Genomic DNA, 18,284 nt, shown 5'->3' with positions numbered 1-18,284 from the left:
AACACTATTTTAACAGATGTTTGCTTTCCTAAGTTAACCTCCAATATTTAAGCAGTTAACTCTAAACATGACTCTAAATGGGGACATTTATGTGGAAAAATGGTATTATGAAACATTATAGAACTGACTTATTCGTCCCTATAGCAAACATGGGAATTCTTCTGAAATCCAGGATAATGTTTTATACTAAAAGTATTTTGCTAATGGAAAATATTTCCATGTAGACAAAGGTTTAAAGGTTGAACATTCAGTCAACAGGCTGTGGCTCACATGTATACATTGACTGTGGAATCCTTTATGGCATTTTATCTGAAACATCTGCACCATGGTGCTAAACGACTGTGTTGTGCTCTGTCTTATTATACACTTTTCTCTATTCTCCACATGTAGCTATCTACCTAATGATGCCCTTAGCAAGTCAGTCATCTACCACTGTGCTATAACACGGGTCTGTCTTGGATCGTAACAATGGCTGGATCTAAGGGACATGGGAACAGACAGACAGATTGAAACACCTTCAGTTAAGATTAAAATGTTTTGGCTTTCAATTCCTTTGTCATTTGCCTCTTACTTGAAGGGTATTTATGACTTCTATTCAATAAATTAAACTTGAATAACATATATACATAATGTATTACACATCTTACATGAACGTTCAGCTCAGATGACTATTCCACTATTTAGCTGATAATACTGCAGCAATGGTTAATAAACTCATGAGATAATAATAATAAGAAAAGGTAAAATAATTCCAGATACCAGAATAAAATCTCAAATCCACTGTTTCACCCACAAATAGCTTTAAGATGAAAGCTTGCCAGACCAGATCTTATTAGTGGGGTCATTACACACATGCTATCAAAGAGTGATTGCAAATGTAGGACCATCTACGGCTCTGGCTGTAATACAGGCATCTTTTTTCTTCGAAATCATCCCTTCAGAGTTACATCATAACTACAAAGGCACATTTGGAATGCCACAGCAAAAACATCATAAATAACACAATGACAAGCTCACAGAGATTCAATGTGCAATCTACAGTATGTGCATTTGATTATTGTGTCATCAGAACTGAATGGATCTTTCGTGTTTATGTGTGCAGCATGTCATGCATTCTCTAATTGTGTAATTGTAAGTGGGTGTGCCACAATTAAATACATTTTCCTATGTATTTAGTTCAGCATGTGTTACTCCACTACATCCCTGCACATCAAAGACACAGTCGGAAAGCAAGTTTCAGAGGTGCTGCGATCCTTTATAACTGTGAAAGTCTGATAACACTTCAAGTTTATTTTTTTTCATGCTTGATGCATGATGTAAGTTTGTTCATACGTGTACAAAATTTGGGAAGAGGTTAGAGGTTAGATTCAAAATCGTAATGTAAATGCATCAAAGTGAAAGAACTGAACTGAACAGAACGTTTATAAGTGATATCTATGCCACTCTGAAGTCTGCTTAATCACATTTCGGCAAGGAACGTTCAACCATGCTATTTTCGCTATGAAATAGTGTACATTAAACATGAAATATTTCTGTGTATTAACATTGTATCAATATTTAATTTTTAAATTAATTTTAAATGTCACAGTTGCTGTCAATGATGATTCAAGAACATATCTGGGCAACTAAAATTCCTCATACAATTTTAGAAAATTTATTTCTTGCTTCAATATTTTGGAAAGCGTGCCCTCACCACATTTGTGTTTGATCTATAACTCAACTAGTTAGCCTGAACACAGAACTTTAAACATACACTTTCGTTGGATCTTAACTTGTTAGTAAGTGGTATCCTCTTCTAGACTGACCCTAACCCTAACACGGGTCTCTCTGGTGAAACACATTAAATTCTGTTTATGACACATCAGCGTGAGCTGGTGGTATAAAGCTCCTCGATCAGTGAACTAGAAAGCTAATTTCAAAACGAGATGTAATCATCTAATTTGTTCTCTGTGAAGCCATCACCACAATGCTGGTTCCTAATCCTTTAAGTGTAATCGATGGACAGTTTCTCCATCATGTGGCAACAGAATGAACTACACACTGTGCTTTTGTATAGAGAATGTTTTTATAGTATTTGCCAATGCCTGGTTTTAAAAATCTCCCATTGAAACCATAATATATAACTGTAAACACAACTTTATCTTGTTTTAACTTTCTTTCAAAAGTATTATTATATAATGTATATTTGCAGTTTTTGTTGTTACCGCTGTTAATTGCACTGCACTTGCAGTTTCCATGTGTAAAAGGTACATTATGAGTATGAGGATCTATTGGCAGAATATCATATTGGTATTAATTGTTTTCTCCTGGTGTACGATAACCTGAACATGTGACACTTGGTGTTTTTGTTACCTCAGAAATAGCAGTTTAGATTTACATAGAATAACTGTTCCTCCTCATTTGCCCCCATAGAATTCACTCAAAATATCCAGATCACAGAGCAATAATGATTTATTTGGATGGAGGGGTTTCCTCAACCAGTCAGTGGTATGGTGTACATTACATCACAGGGTTTCAACCAACCACACACTCATCAACAAACAGCATCACTAGACAATTAAAGAGAGTGTAAACAGTGTAACAGCAACTCCTACTCCAGTCCCCACAACACGACAGTCTGCTCTAATTCGTTGATGTCCTTTTTGATTGTTAATGTATTGTCTCCTCATCTCAGCAGACTAACAGTGTAACACATTTTAGCAAATATATTTCAGGAAATGTCTGGGATCATCACATTTAGGGACAAGTCTAGCGCATTGAGTGCCTTATAAACTCTGCAGGAGGACCGCCCATTACAGAGGGAGGGAGGGAGGGAGGGAACGACAAGTTACGGCTCAACCACAGCACAGGCAGTTCACACGGAAAACAAAAAATGTAGAGAAATATTCTGAAATGATTCTACTTAAACCTCACCAGACAGACAGTAGTCTTCAGCGATCACTCCAAACACAAACAAGCCTTTCATGATGGGTTTTCTGTATTGTATGGTACACAATGTATTCCTTGTGGTGGTTTGACAACATAGTAACAGTAGAAAGTAGAGATAAAAAAAAAACATTAGTTTTTCAATAAACAACTAATAGACAACATGTTACAGTAAAAAAAGTAAATATAAAAGTCCAATAAAAATTGATGTTGTGCACAAAAGGCACTCAAATCTTCTGCTCCACTTACACAGATTCTATAAATAAAAAACAAAAAGAGTCCTGTTAAATATTATGATGATAACTTCACCTTTTCAACTTGTGTGCTTTCTTTTTATTTCAACATATGCTTTTTTGTAACATCTCTATATTTCATCAAGACAGACACATTTCATGGATAAGCTTTGTGATTGTAATATCATCTTCAAATCATAATGCCCACATGAAGGTTATAGTATACACTGGTTTGTCTCACAAGAAGAAGCAATATCAGCAGTAATCAACAGAGTCTGACTTTAAATACTTCTTGTTCTGGCTGACTGCAGTTACAATGGAACCTTATTCACATGCTAATATTAAAGTGGATTTCACTAATTGAATCTGTATTTTCTTTCACTTTTTAGCCACTACTAGCAACTGGAATCATCATTCCCAATACCTTTTATCAAGGTAAGGCACCAAATACAGGAATTGTTAAACTTCCGCACAATATAATGCAAAACATGCACAGTCTAGCAGGGTAATCTGGACTCAGATAACAAGGTCTCAGACCTGGAGCTGTCAGAAGGACAGAAGGTAAAGTAGATCAAAAATGTTCGGAAATGTTTATTTAGTTTTCTTCCAAGGAAAGGAAAGTAGTCTACAGCCAGAGCATACAAGAACTGTCAAAGTATATTTTTCCATGTTATTGCAATGATCAAATCAACCAGTTAGAGTGGAAGTGGCAGCAGTTTAGCGAACTGAGAGTAGAAATGGGCAGGTATGTCAAACAAATAATGAAGAAGAACACATTCAGGCTTTGTTGTCCGTTCAACAGAAATCAGGTTTTCTACAGTACAACAGCATACATGAACTATTTTAACTCCAGTTTAACCAATTAAGTCTGTTAATTACTGAAGATGTTAAGAAGGTGCTTAATTATCTTTACTCCAAGTGCCATTTACAGGCAACCTTTTGCCTTTTTTGTTTCAGCCTGTACAAGATCACCACTTTAAAAATGACTAGCTATATATTATGTACAAGTTTACCACAGGGTTCCTACAGTACATTAATTAATGCATTAGTTAAGTTTTTCAACAGTCCAAACTCATAACATATTTAACTTGCCTTGCTAAGTTCTGGTTAGTATTTATCAGACTCCAGAGATCATCTTCATGCCGGAATGTTTTTATCTTGGGCTAAGATCCCCATATTTGCAAATCTGAAACTCGATTCAAGAAAGTTAGGTTTCACACTAATATCATAGGCTTCAGATGATCATATGAGTAAATCCCACATCAACATCTGTGAATGATGCAAATTTTTCATTTTTTTCCTCATGTCATGGACCATGCATGCAGAAGTGTATAATGTCACTAAGTTGTTACTTAACATCCACTGTATTATAGTACAAACAGAAAGAACGGCAACTTCAAGTAAGTTGGTATGTACAGCCTTAAGGCCTGCGGACTACAGTAAGCGGTAATTAAGCACAAATATCACTCGCCCAGATGAGGCATTTCATTCACACCAGTAGGAGTGACTGAAAAACCTGCTGGACAACGTGTGCTGTGTGTAAACTATTACTAAATGTCACACAACTATTGCTTCTTTTGCATTGTTTGTATCTCTGGAACGAGATCACTGCAAAAAACAGATAACAGAAATATCTTCATCTGCTTGTCACATATTAGCAATAATATCTAAGTAAGCTTTCCCCTTTCTTGGGAAGCATCACATCATTCCTACCTCTGCTACATGGTACCCGACTTATCCCCAGCATCACTGGACGCATTCATGTTAGAAGCAGCAGCCGTACTGTTAGTAGGAAACATCTTTTCAGTGGGAGTTACAGCCGGGCTGCCGACCCCTGAAGAGCTGGAGCTACTGGAGCGATGTTGTGTAGAAGGAGCGCGGACTGGCCTCATGGGCGGGGGGCGTAGCTGAGCCCCAGTCAGCCGGGCAGAGAGAGCGGGTTTAAAAGTTGTCATCATTTCAGAGGTAGAGCTGCTACTGCGGCGCATGGCTGCGTCCGGGTCACGGATCATGATGGTGTGCAGAGGACTGCCAGGCTCAGAGCTAACTGGGTTCTTCATCGGCTCCAGAGTGTCCAAGACCACGTCGGGGGCCTGCTTCACGATGTTCTGCCGCTCCAGCTCGCAGAGCTCATGGAGCGCTGTCGTCATAGTTTTCTCTATGTCCTGGTTGAGGAAGGATCAGGAGAACAAAACAATCAGAAATAACATCCAGGTCAGCGGGACATGTAGCACCTAAAGAATACGACTTACGCCCATGTGTTGGCAAGTGATCAAATTATTGTGGAACATTTTCAAGTAATTTTTTTTTTTTACATTTTCTTATGTAATATAATGATAACAATATTAATAATAATCACATTTCGTTAAAGAAGAACAACTCAAATTAGAGGATTAGAGGACATCTTGATAATAATAACTAAATTACATTAAATTAAAAGCTTTTGGGCACTGCATCATTTTGGAGCACAAGCTACAATCTCTATAATTGTATGTAAGATATTTAAAAACCCAGCAAACAAAGTTATGAGAGCTTATGGAGGCTTATAAAACAACAGAGTAGTCAGCCATAAAAAAAGTGAGAAAAACATTGTCTAACGCAAAAGATACTGGGGGGCAATAGAGTATGGCCTAAACTGAGGTGGTGTGCTGATTTTAATATACTGCACATCATCTTAGTTTGAGTCAAGTCAGTACGTGCTGAACATTTGAGGTTTTGACAGCTAAGTTGAGGTGCTCTCTCTCTTTTCTAACAAACCTTCCAAATCCCCTTATATGCTACAATTTCCTTACATTTGAATTTAATGGATTTAAAAAAAGCATTGGTACTGAGACCATAGCGCCATCAAACTGTCATGTATAATCAAAACCAAATCAAATCAATTAAGATACTTTTTCTCTGTATACATTTTCAGTTTTTCTCACCCTACCTCAGCTAGAGCTTCCGTCTCCAGGGATTTGTGGTCCCCGAGACTGCTGTGACGAGTGGCCCCCGGCAGCGGCCTCAGGGGGTGGCCTTCAGGATAGGCCTTCCTGTCTGGGTAGTTGATACTTCCTGCGCTGCCAAAGGTGCCAAGGCGCCTCTTTTCTGGGCTCTCCACATGACCCTTGCCGATGGATACCTTGTGGGGGCTGCTGGGACAAGCTGCAGCCCTTGGTGGAGTATCAGCTCCTCTGGTTGGGCTTTGGGTGTCCGTACCACTCCGGCGACGTGGTACTGTGCCTCCGTCGGACCTTAGCCTTACCCTAAAGCCGGAGAAGAGTTGGGATCAACATTCGAATGGGAAAACGCCTCAATATCCCTCTCCAGAAGTTCTATAACAAGATTTTGTTACACTGTGTTATTCTTATTTGTTTTTCACCTCCCCATGACTCCTCCAAAGTTGGAATCAGGTGATTGTTCACATGGTGACGGAACATCATTTTTGGATGAACCCTTATCATCCAGCAATGGTCCACTGCTCGCTTCACTATCGGCTTTCTGGCTAAGGTTATCTGAGAAAGCATCATCCCTGAAAGAGAAGAGGCACTGATGGTGAGCGTAAAACACACATAAGAAGTATGCGTTGTGTATGACAGCATTTACTGATCATGATTCTAAAGGTAATTGAGAGAATTATTGACACAAGATAAACTGCTGTTACTCACAGGTCTTGAACTACAATGTATTGATGTGGGATGAGGCCATCCACACCGTTGTGACGTCCTTCCCACCAGTCTTCAGATGCTCTGTGATACAGTAGCAGAGAGGCTCCTTTTTTGAATGACAGCTCTCTGGGAGTACGTCCTACGTAGTCAAACTTAGCAATGGCCTCGATCTGTTCAACCTCTGAAAACAAGAAAATAAAAATAAAAACATACATCAACAAAACAATTCACACTTCTGGACCATTTTTAGTATTTACATTGAAAAAACATTCAATAATAAAAAACAGGGGATCTTTGACTTTGTGTTACTCATTGGATCTTTGCTGCACATTCTACAATGTTACCTTGAAAATGCTTGTCATATCAATCAGTTCACACTGTCCATCCCTCAAACGTAATATAAAAGAACAATGCTATATAACAAACATTGAGAAAAATGATGATCAATAATTACAAAACACATGATTGCATGACACACAAGCACTACTGTTCAAACATGTTGTTTGAGAAATAACTATTTTAGGTCATAAGTCAGATGTATTCGGAGGATTTGGCATAGTCGAAAAAGAAAACCAAGTCTTGTATTTAGCATGCCAGCCACCAGGGGTCAGCCAGAGTTAACTGTATGGTGACAGCAATTCGCTCTTACCAAGAATATATATATATAAAAAGTATTGACAATTGAAAAAGGTACAGAAAAGGTTCCTAGTTCTGAAACTTAATTCTCTTTCATTAAAAAGTTACTGCAAGAAGAAACCAACTGATCATAAGGTCACGTAACGGCAGCAGGGGCAGATCCTACAGCAGTGATTCAGTCTGTGTGTCTTTAAAGTAAGAAAATAAAGGGTCAGGCTCATTACAAATGCAACCAACAGCACAAATGTCACCCCAGTCTGACCCGACACACTCGATATATACACACAAGCGTTTGAACACTGACTCTTCACATCCGACACCGGAGATATTATTCTGTTTACTACACTTGTTTTGGCTTTTGTGCAAGGCCCAGTTATGTATTCAAAGCTCAGAGGATAATTTCGGAAATAATGTACAAAGGAGAAAGTCTCAGGAGAATTGCTGGCTAACAGTGAACAAAGAGCAAGTGGGGGAAGAGGGAGGAGAAAGACTCTCTTCCTCTCTCTCTCTCTCTCTCTCTCTCGCTCTCTCTCTCTCTCTCACACAAACACACACACGCACACAAAGACAAATCAACGAGGAAGCACTGCATGCCGACACTGTTACTCAACTTCAAACATCACAAAGGCGTGCAATCATAAGCTCTTGCAGCACAGACCTCCCAACTCATCTTTCAGTCAAAAGCCCTCAACGAAAAAGGTAATTCTATACAGCTATCTTATCCTCTCCTTATGGCAAATATTATGCATAATCCTTTTTATACTTTTTGCAAAAATATTAACTTATTTTTGATTTTCTACATTTTTTAAGCAAAATATGAGATAGTCACACATCTAAAAAGATGGTATTTCAACTAATATAATGTTATGCATACTCTGATATCGAATAACAATTATCATTAGACACAATCCATCAGAAAATTGCCTGCGTGAAGATTAAAACCCATGCCAGCAGCTCCGTGCACCTGTATGTGCATGCTAACATGCTCACAATAATAATACTAACTTACTTTAGCTCACAGATACCATCTTAGTTTAGCATGTTAGCATGCTCACAGTTGCTAGTTAGTACCATACATAAAGTACAGCTACTGGTTCACAAAGTCTAAAGAATTGTGCAAATTAAAGAAAAATTGACAGATAAAATGTGACTAGTTCTTCTTTACCACCTTTAGAGGCTGAACAATCATTGTCAAATAACTCAAATGTCAACATGTTGGTTGCAATAGGTACAAAGTCAAAAGACCACGAATATCAGCTCATTCTCATGAACCATGAATTTCTGAACTAAATGTCAAGGCAATCGATCCAAAGGCCTCTGGCTAGATCTCACTCACAAACAGACCCACGGACCAATAGACCTACATTGCCATCCCTAGGGAAAAAGCTGGGTAATAACTTCTCTGCTAAAAAAAAGGCCAACATGTATGTACTGACCGTCATCACTGGTGTGTTGTTCAGTTCCATTGTCAGCCTCGTCAATAGTTCCTGGTTCACTGTGGGGGCTGTCACTATGGGAGACAATGGAAAGGGAAATGTTATGGTCGTATAGACGTTGGAACAATACAAATATTTGTTTTTGGAGCATAAAATAAAACCCTTTTCTCTGAACCAAAACATGAAATCATGACATAACTGTATTTTGCTAACCACCAATACTCACCAGTACTCCTCCCCCCCAGTCATGCACTTCTCATACACCGGGCCGTCCAGCTCACGTTGGTTGGGAAAGATGAGCTCATTGTGGATGATGATGGTCTTGATGACCTCATTAACATGTGCCTGGCACGATACAGGATCCTGCCCATCTGGGATGGGCATCAGGGTTGGACCAAAGCAGATGGCCAAATTGTATGGATCCATCATGTTCTCGTCACTGTATTGGGAGAGACTGTGGGGGGGGGGCAGGAAAGGGCAGTTATTGTGTGTTTAAAGATGTAAGCAACTTAAACACATAAAGGTAACATATAAAACTGTGTTTATAACAATATCAGTCGTTGAAAATAATGACATACTAGTAGTCATGTGTTCCATTGTTAGAAAGGAAACTATGCAGCAGCCCGTGTCATAAAGAGTCAGAGTCTGGTTTACATTCAATAAAGTTTTGACATGAAGTGTTACATCTCCATTGCACAGCTTAGTTAGACATTTGCTTAAAAAGCCCTCTGAACCACCACCCCTCAAACAAATAGACTTAGGCAGCACCTGCCAGAATCCAAATCATTTGGTGGTACATGAAGAAGTCATGATGGGTCTTTGCACATTATAAACTAGCTGAGGATAAGCAGTGAAACCACAGCTGGAACACCTCCATCAATGACGAGGGGCCTGGGCTATAAAATCAAACTCTTTGGTTTTTGAAGACAAACCCAGTAACTCAGGTACTGTGCTTAAGTGAAGCATGAGTTTCCGAGACCATAAATGACTCCTGAAACACTGCAGACTGATTTTTATTTTATTCAATCTTGTCTTCCCCCTACTCTCAATTTTTTGTGTTTGTTCAACATTTTTGAAAATTACAATTATTTCTACAACTTAAGCTCAAGCTCAAGACTCATAAATATCTCACTGACTTTTGTGAAAAGAATGAATTCATCTTTACATTTGTTGTCTTCGTAACCTAGGAACTGTTGCAAATGTTGCAAGGTGAATCTGTGCAAACTCACTGATTGAGAAAAGCAAAAAGGTATCTCATGACAATTATGACGACACGAGAAAGAGTCACAGTAATCTGCTGGATGTGATGCGCTCTCTCAGCTCCAGATTCCAGCTCTGAAACAAAAAGTAAAGACACAGACAAGTGACCCAACTGTGGGTAACACCTCAATAAACAAGATAAATATTTCTTTAATATTTCATATATGGCCACCAAACATTAACATCAGTCAACTAAAACACAATATACACCAGATCCTAGCAAGGAGCAATGATCAAAGTGAACTAAAGCAAAAGGAATTACAAAAACTGATATTTGACCCTTTAATGGATGCCCCCCCCCCCCTTCTGCCTTTCACCAGACTACTAAGGCACCACTCAGTGATCAAACTATTACTGTAGAACAGCAGGGAAATTATTCTGCGGTGAACTCGCTCCCCTTCTTCCGTTAAATATCAGGCAGAGAGCCCTGGTGGTGAGATTGGTTCCACATGCTGCAGCGCATGCCTTTCTCCCTGCCAGTAAAGCGGAGTTTCTAAGAGAATGCAAGGTGTGTTCACTAGTGACTGGGATTGCTTTTGTGTTGTGCGTGACTCACTGATGGTAGAGATGAAGTCCAGGAAGCGCTCCTTTGGGAAAATGGGGTTCTCCAGGCCTCTGAAGTACAGCTTCAGCACCCCCGCCACTGAGTTGATATCATGCTCATTCTGGTCATCGATCAAGGGATCCTCTCCTGATATAGATAAGATTTTGTGGGTTTATCTTTTTAGTATTCTTTACATGAAAAGGGGGGGGGATGCCATTTGTTTTTGCCCCACCTCTCTCAAAGGAGTTTTTAATATCATTAACTTCCACCTGTGATCCCGGCACACGGAAGATCCCTTGCTGCTGCAAGCCTGAAAGAAATAAAAACTAGGATTCAGAGTTACGCTATAGTGACCATTGCCAGCCTCATGCGGCTCCGTTGGAAACACATAACACAGAGCAGGAAATGTAATCTAGTCATAAAGGGAGATGCGTATTTTTCCACGAGAAGGCCTCTGCAACATATGGTTTCAGTTAGAAGGGGTTCCTAATCAGCTTTCTGGAGTTTCATTGGGTCCAGATTCAGAGAGGCCTGCAGGCTACAGAAATGAGTCAAAGACAGATGTGAAGGTGGAAAAGGGGGAGTTATAAACACAGTGGGTGTGTGTGTAGGGGGGGGGGGGGGGGGATTGACTACACCAAGACAAAAGACAAATGAGACTTTCTAAACTCTGTGTGTGTGATCTGTCGCTATGAGCTTGTCAAATCACTGGCAGGCCGCTGAGCGACTCAGAGACTAGAGTTGCAGCGCAGAGGAGGTCAGTACCTAAGGTCATTTGTGGAAATGGATTGCCTCGTCCAATAGCTGCCGTCACTTCTCATGAGGCTGAGGGAATATTCAAAAGGACTCCATAGGTTCCGTCTTTTCGCTCAGAGGTAGTAGTCACAGCACCGTGATGTGAGACTTACCGTAAAGATTGATGTGTCTGATACAGCTTTCAACCACTAGTGGGATTGGTTGACCTGAATCCTGAAATCAAATTATTAAAAAATTAAACTCAGACAAAATATACACCCATTGCTGAAAAACATTTATACAGCAATGTTATTAACAAGTAACCATCACCAAAATGTTGTAATAAGCAAATTAAGATTATCTTATCAATACCCACAAATAAAGAGTCCCGTGTTCTAGTGCATATTATTAAAGACTTGGGAGACAGGAAGTCTAATGCTCCATTTCATCACAAAACGAATGCCTCATTAACATTTTATTGCAAATCTGAGAGCATTAAGAGCAACAGATAAAAACATGCAGACTATAAGACGCTGTTATTAAAAACTTCATCAGTTGTGGAAACTAGCAGCATGCAAGAGGAGCCCGAGCTGCACCCAGTTCAGTGCCCTTGTGCCCTGAACTACAGGCTCCAACAACAGGTACCTGAACGCGGGTACGGGCATTCCTTCTTCCTCTGGGAGAGAAAGCCACAAAGCACGGGGTAGCAAAGGAGGAGAGAAGCACAGAGTTAGAAAAGCCTGGATGACGAATCACCCTTCAGGAGGTTAAAGAAGGCTGAGCACAGGGACCGGCAATGGGAAAGCTACTGCAATGCAGTGAAGTGTTGGGTGCAGCGAGGGACAAAGCAGATCCACTGCTTGTCTCCTGCCTCTCAATCGTGTAAAAAAGTGGGTTCAAAAATAAGGCCAGAGATGGTATATTCTTCTGGAGTGCAATAAGCTGACTGCCGCTCTGTCTACACCAGCAGAACCGCAGAAGGGAGGAGGAGGATTAGGGGTTAAACAGAGGCGTTATGTATCACGATAAAGGGCAGCTGGAAGAGGGTGGAACAGAAGACCAAAGGGAGGAAGAGAATGAGAGCAAAGGCTTTAGCTGCCTTGCCCTCCTGCTCCACAGGGGTTGCTCAGACATACACCACCAGAGGTACCTCGATGAAGGTCTCCATATTGCCGTTAAACAGCTTATGGTTAAACATGGAGCGTGGCCTAGGCATCCGCATTTTCTGTGGTTTAGGGGGAAGGGTGGGGGGCCTGTGGAGTGATGGACAAATAATACAAAGACACCATGTTCTTTGAAAACTGTACCAAACATGGCAAGAGAAAGCATTAATGAACAAACATTTACTTAAACAAAAAATTGGTTTTTTATTAAATTAAAACTCAATATTGACGCGTGACAAAAGTCAGCGGATCTTCAGTTAAACACTTCTTGATTTACTAAAAACACAGCACATAAACGAGACCAAGGCCCGTCGCAACTTCAACAGATTTAACAAAACCATTATTGTTTACATGTATTTTCTTATATATTCTAACAATCTGAAAAATACTATAGGACAAGTGCTTCATGGCTGAAAGGCAAAGGACAGCATACCTTGTAGTTCCACATTCAGCCCTTTCCCCTGAGGAAACAACAACAAAAAACACAGAAGAGACTTGTTAAATCTTTGTGGTGCTTATTATCCAGACTCCAGCAGTGTCCACCATCACTGAAGGGTTTGATGAAATACAACAAGACTATTGAGGGAGAGATGGATGGAGCAGTCTGACACCATTGAGAAAAGAAGTCGTTGCTGAAGCCACATGGGACCTAGAGGACAGGGGGGGGGGGTTTAGTCCCCCTCGCAGAGCAAAGAAAAGGGGTTGGCTGGTGCAGTGTGTGTATTATGTCGGGGAGGTCTGTGTGTTCACTGAGCCTTTTGTGATGAATTTCCAACAACTGGCGCATATGTAGTACGCATATGCATGGGAAAAAAGATGTAAGGTCATCAATAACCTCAGCTAACCTTTTTTGGACTAATTTAAGAATATGTCAAGTTTTATGTTTCAACTTTTAACCCTCATCATTTGGTCACTTGATTTGAAGAGGACCCAGATTGTCTTCGGGAACTGAGATTGTGTCTTTGTCTGCCAGTGACTGGATTATTAACTGGAAGGCAGTCTGTATTCAACCCCCCCTGAAAGCATTCCCACATTATGTCTTTACTTCTAACAATGGACGCAGAGAGCAAAGGCTAAGCCATTTCTCAACACATCCTTCTGGCAGATGGACAGGGTGTGTGAAATGTGAAAAATGAACAACAGCACATTTCGCAGACACCATTCCTTTGAGTGATAGCCTCTGCCTACCTCTGACAAACCAAAATCATAGACTTTCTCAAGCATGAGCAAAAAAATCTGAGTTGATTTTCCCTTAAATTCATTTGAAAAGTGCCAGTCATTGATAGAGGGGTATTGAGTGGAAATCGGATTTACTGAACAAGGGAATCGGTGACTCCCTATCTGGGAAACAAGGGCTGGCCGATATCCCAGCACCGTCTTGTCTGGTGCCAAGGCTCGATATAATGTTTTCATTAATACTTGCAGTAAGATGTAAACACTATGTGGCACCCAACAGTCTTATCTTGTTCCCTCTGTCATGAACACAAACAACCACTCACATACACAAACACGGCATTTTGGGCATGAAGCAACGGGCTAATGAGCGTGGCGCAACCCTGATTGATTGGCCGAATAATTAAGCACGGGTGGTACCTTTGGACGCTATGCGTGTTCATGCACTCAATTAGCTGCTCCATCGTGGACAAACAAATAGCTCTGTCCAAAGAGGGATATCAACTATAATGTGAGTGTTTATGAATGCAAAAGCGTGCACATGATAGTTTGCCACAGAGTCAATTACAAAGACTTTTTGAGGTCCTGAAAGCTCGGAGGAAATAAAAACACAAATGAACAAATCCGAGGAGTGAAATGAGGAAATGCCAGGCGTCAGCTGCCTGTGCTTTCTTCTCTTTTCTGTGAGGTGAATCCCTGATGCAGGAGCAGCTGCAGAAATGGGCCTGTGTCTGGTCCTGCTGATTGATTGGGCATAAACTGTTCACGGCTGAGGTGACAAGAAGACCCCTGGGAAAGGGAGGGGCCGAGAGAAGCCTTTCTCTTGCAGCATCAAAATGTAAGACCTCCCTGCAGCTTCACCACATAGAGACTAACCAGATAATGCTTTAACCAATGGAGATGAGCCGAATGGGGAATGAATACTTCAAAGTACATATGGTCTGATTTTATTGTGAACATTTTCTATTTCAATATCAGCTCTCATTCATTCCTGCCTGCTTGTGTTTGCAGAATCCTATACCACATTCGCTGTTCCTAATTAGATAAGACCAGCGGCATTATCACTCGAGGGCATGGATTTTACAGAGCTGTGAAAGGATTTTCTGGGTCATAGATGAAGACAGACAAAGAGAATCGACTCCTTACCTTCGCCCAATGTTTGCTTCAGTAAGTCATGCTTGGCCTGCAGCTTAATGATGAGGTTACTACCATTCAGGTACTCTTTGAATTTCTACATATAGAGAGAAGAAGGCAACAATGAGTCAAATTATGCACTAATCCGCTGTTACATGAGCCCAATGAAATGATTCAGATATCAAATCAGCATAAATTCAATCCTTTTCTAGTTTAATCTCATTTCTATTTGCAGAGCATGCATGTGGACATGAATACTGATGGTTTGATTTTGCAAAGCAGAGCAACGCTGGGTTCACGGCAGGCAAGTAAAGCCATTAACATTTCGGAAGAATAGACACATCAAAATGGACTGACCGAAAAGTAAAAGATTTCAGTCTCCTGTTGGTTGGCCCTCCTCTTGGCTACATTCAGCTTGCTCATGTACAACTCTGAGGCCACAGACTTAATAGATTCAGTGGAGCGGCTGTGGTGAAAGGCATCGGACATGTCAAAGTCCTCTACGGTCAGCATGTCCTGAAGCGTCTGCATGGTGGCATCCAAGGTCTTTCTCACCTGCACAGATGGGGAGAAGTAAGAAGATGACATATGTGGCATCGCATTATACTCTGTCTTTTCTCATATTTTACTTTTTTTGTGACAAATATTTTAACTACAGTAACTGTTACACTAAGACATGAAAAGGAGAAATGTCCAAACCAAATGGTGTGTAAATTACTGAAGGAGGCTTTTGTTTGTGCTGAGATATAGTTCATTTCCAATAATGGCAGGGCTCCTTATTATCCTCCATAGCACACAACACAGGGAGATAGGGAAGAGGCAGAGTCACTGGCAAAGGAGAGTCTAAAAGGGCCTTGTTATTAAAACCTCTATTTGCGCTTTTGTGTCGGTAGCACGTAATGAGAAAGTCCTCTCTTCTTTACAAAATACACAATTTCACATATAACATCATAGAAAACATTAATGACAACACACAGATGCTGTGACAAACTTAATATATTCTTGCCTCCTGCAGAGAGAGGGTCATTGGAGTGTAATTGCAATGAGAACAGATGGTGATGTGGCCCTCCTACTTGGCTCCAGGGTAAATGAGGCAGAGCTTGCCATTTTTGGGGGGGGCGGGGCTCAGGGCAGTGGTGGAGGGGGGGGGGGGGTTGCTGGACAGACACGGGGCCATCATAAATCCTCACCTCTTCGTTCTCAATCTTTAGCGTAGCTAAGCGGGACTGCAGTTGGTGGTAACGCATTAGCAGTTCAGTCTGGACAGGCTGCTGGGCGCTCACCTGGCACACCTGAGGAGGGGAAGAAGTTAACAGGGTTTACCGCGGATGAAGAAATATCCCTCGTACGGTCAAAGGTACATTTGTAAATACGTTCAGTAAGTGACATCTTAATTTTACAGTTAAGTGAAAAACAAATCTGCAGCATATTAAGCTCCTCACCTCGTCGCCCATGTGTGGCAGGTACTCAAAGCGCATTGGAGGGCAGAACACCTGGTTATGCATATCCATTATCTTGTGCTTGTCACTGCGTGAATCCAGGTTGTCCACCGCGTTTTCTATGATATCCAGTCCCTCGTGGCGTGATGTTTCCAAGTTATACTCGGCAGACAAGTAGGTCCTGAGGGTGCGTGCTAAGCTTGCATGGTAGCCCAGGTCACAGCACTGTGGAGATTATGTTTGATAAATAACCAGGAAAACATTGTGTAAATGTCACAGTGGACGCAGTTGCAAAATAGAGTCTGAAGACGAAGTCAACACAGTCCTGAAAATCAGTGTTTCAGGGAACCAAAAACAACAATGATGTCATGAAGTGCTGAACCTCACTCCTGCAACATTCCTGCAGTAAAGTACCATACACTTGTTTTTTGTTTTGACAAATGAATATAGATTTATCAGACTAAATGGAGGAATGCAAAACGTTTTTGCAGAGTTGGCTAGTTTGATGACCTTCTAGCATGTTAAGACCTATTTAATGTAGTAAATACAGAATTACATCCGGCTACGGATCACCTTTCATCAATAGAAGTAGGGTTCACAGAACACAGGAGCTAGCACAGTAGGACACCAGTGATAATTACTGAGTCTTATCATACCGAGCTGGATGAAGTGACCTAATTAAGCAGAAGATGGTGGTGAGGAGATTCAGAGGGAGCTTGAGGCAGCTGACAGCTTACTGCGTCACTATGTAAACACTCTTTAGCACTGAGGAAGTACTCTTTCCACTTTAGTGCACAAGCCTCATTTGCACCACTCAGTCAAAGTGGCTCAATAGATTAAAGACTAAAGAGAACAAATTAACTTCTTTTTAAACAAGCAAATTGAGTAAGAGCACGTTCATATGCAGAATCCTGATGTAAGCGGATTTTCATGGAAGGAAGATTAGATACACGTTTTAATCGCAACACTTTCATCGGTTTTATATCTTTGCCATTAGAACTGTGCAAGAATTTATTTTGTAGGTGAATACTGCATATTCACTTTAATTAATACATATATTTATATTTTCATTTGAAATAAGCTCATGGTTAAATAGGCTGCCTTTAAACTTTCACTGTTGCATGTAATCACCACTATAAATGTATGTACCGTATGCAAAACCACTATGTACATAATTATTCTTTTTGTCTTTTGTACTGTACAGCTAACTATTTGCACCTCCAATAATGACATTCACCTTTGAAGGTAATTAAACGTATCTTGAATGCAAGGTGAAATACAGACAGCAAAAAACAACCTCACTTCTCACAGCATCGATTATTTCAAAGCAACATAGCAACATGTTGGTGTTGCTCAGAATTACTCTTCATCAGTTTGAAGTCATTGATGCTATCTGACAACTGTCTTCCTTTTTCTTAACAACAACCTTGCATAATAGAGGAACTAGATGAAAAACAAAATAGATAAAGAAATGTTTATTGAGAACATGTCTTAAAGTCACACCATCCTGAAATGTTGACATGTAAAAGACACAGAACAAGATTTTGTCTAAAATGGCCTCTAGAATAACGCCTTTAGACATTTTACCTGGAGGGAGAGTGGCAGGAAGTCACCTGGAGCTGCATTCATGCACACAGATCCTCTTGATCCTCTTCCAAGCATTAGTAGTTTGCTGAATAACTCATTTTAAAATTCTCATTTTAAACTATTCCGACTTTCCATGTCATTTTCGGTTGTATATGTATCAAAGGGCATATTGTGTCAGTCTCCCTCTATTGAACAACTAAGTCGGCATGTGTCTTGCATCGTACTTTTTACTTTATGAAAGTTCGAAGCAAACAACCACGAGTACGTGCTGCGATCGTCCCAAACAACAGAATGACCACGACCCAGAGGTGTCAAAACTGATGATGGAGTCCAAAATGTCCTTTTGTAGCTGCGCAACACTGCAAAGCGCTG

The 18,284-nt window shown here is 40.5% G+C and overlaps 1 protein-coding gene across 3 annotated transcripts in view; it reads right to left on the bottom strand.

The window, feature by feature from the left end:
• Nucleotides 1-2,433: 2,433 nt before the first annotated feature.
• The window catches only part of srgap3 (SLIT-ROBO Rho GTPase activating protein 3), a 38,260-nt gene continuing 22,409 nt past the window's right edge, over nt 2,434-18,284 (bottom strand). Inside the window, exons 7-22 of one of the 3 annotated variants that reach the window (XM_037490408.2) lie at nt 16,329-16,550; nt 16,077-16,178; nt 15,244-15,441; nt 14,899-14,983; nt 13,013-13,040; nt 12,567-12,669; nt 11,590-11,650; nt 10,914-10,991; nt 10,694-10,828; nt 10,107-10,212; nt 9,104-9,331; nt 8,878-8,951; nt 6,806-6,986; nt 6,520-6,669; nt 6,088-6,403; nt 2,434-5,323 (exon numbers count right to left, since the gene is read on the bottom strand). In XM_037490408.2, coding sequence (XP_037346305.2) covers nt 4,877-5,323; nt 6,088-6,403; nt 6,520-6,669; nt 6,806-6,986; nt 8,878-8,951; nt 9,104-9,331; nt 10,107-10,212; nt 10,694-10,828; nt 10,914-10,991; nt 11,590-11,650; nt 12,567-12,669; nt 13,013-13,040; nt 14,899-14,983; nt 15,244-15,441; nt 16,077-16,178; nt 16,329-16,550 — 2,514 coding nt within the window. In that variant the 3' untranslated portion in view covers nt 2,434-4,876. Of the gene's footprint in view, nt 5,324-6,087; nt 6,404-6,519; nt 6,670-6,805; nt 6,987-8,877; nt 8,952-9,103; nt 9,332-10,106; nt 10,213-10,693; nt 10,829-10,913; nt 10,992-11,589; nt 11,651-12,061; nt 12,670-13,012; nt 13,041-14,898; nt 14,984-15,243; nt 15,442-16,076; nt 16,179-16,328; nt 16,551-18,284 lie in introns of those variants that run through there. The other 2 variants (XM_037490409.2, XR_005121648.2) reach the window with 2 other exon arrangements.

Source organism: Pungitius pungitius, chromosome 8 (genome assembly GCF_949316345.1).
Source record: "Pungitius pungitius chromosome 8, fPunPun2.1, whole genome shotgun sequence".
Lineage (NCBI taxonomy): Eukaryota > Metazoa > Chordata > Actinopteri > Perciformes > Gasterosteidae > Pungitius > Pungitius pungitius.
The sequence above is the reverse complement of the archived record's forward strand: the minus strand, read 5'-3'. Positions and strand labels throughout refer to the sequence as shown.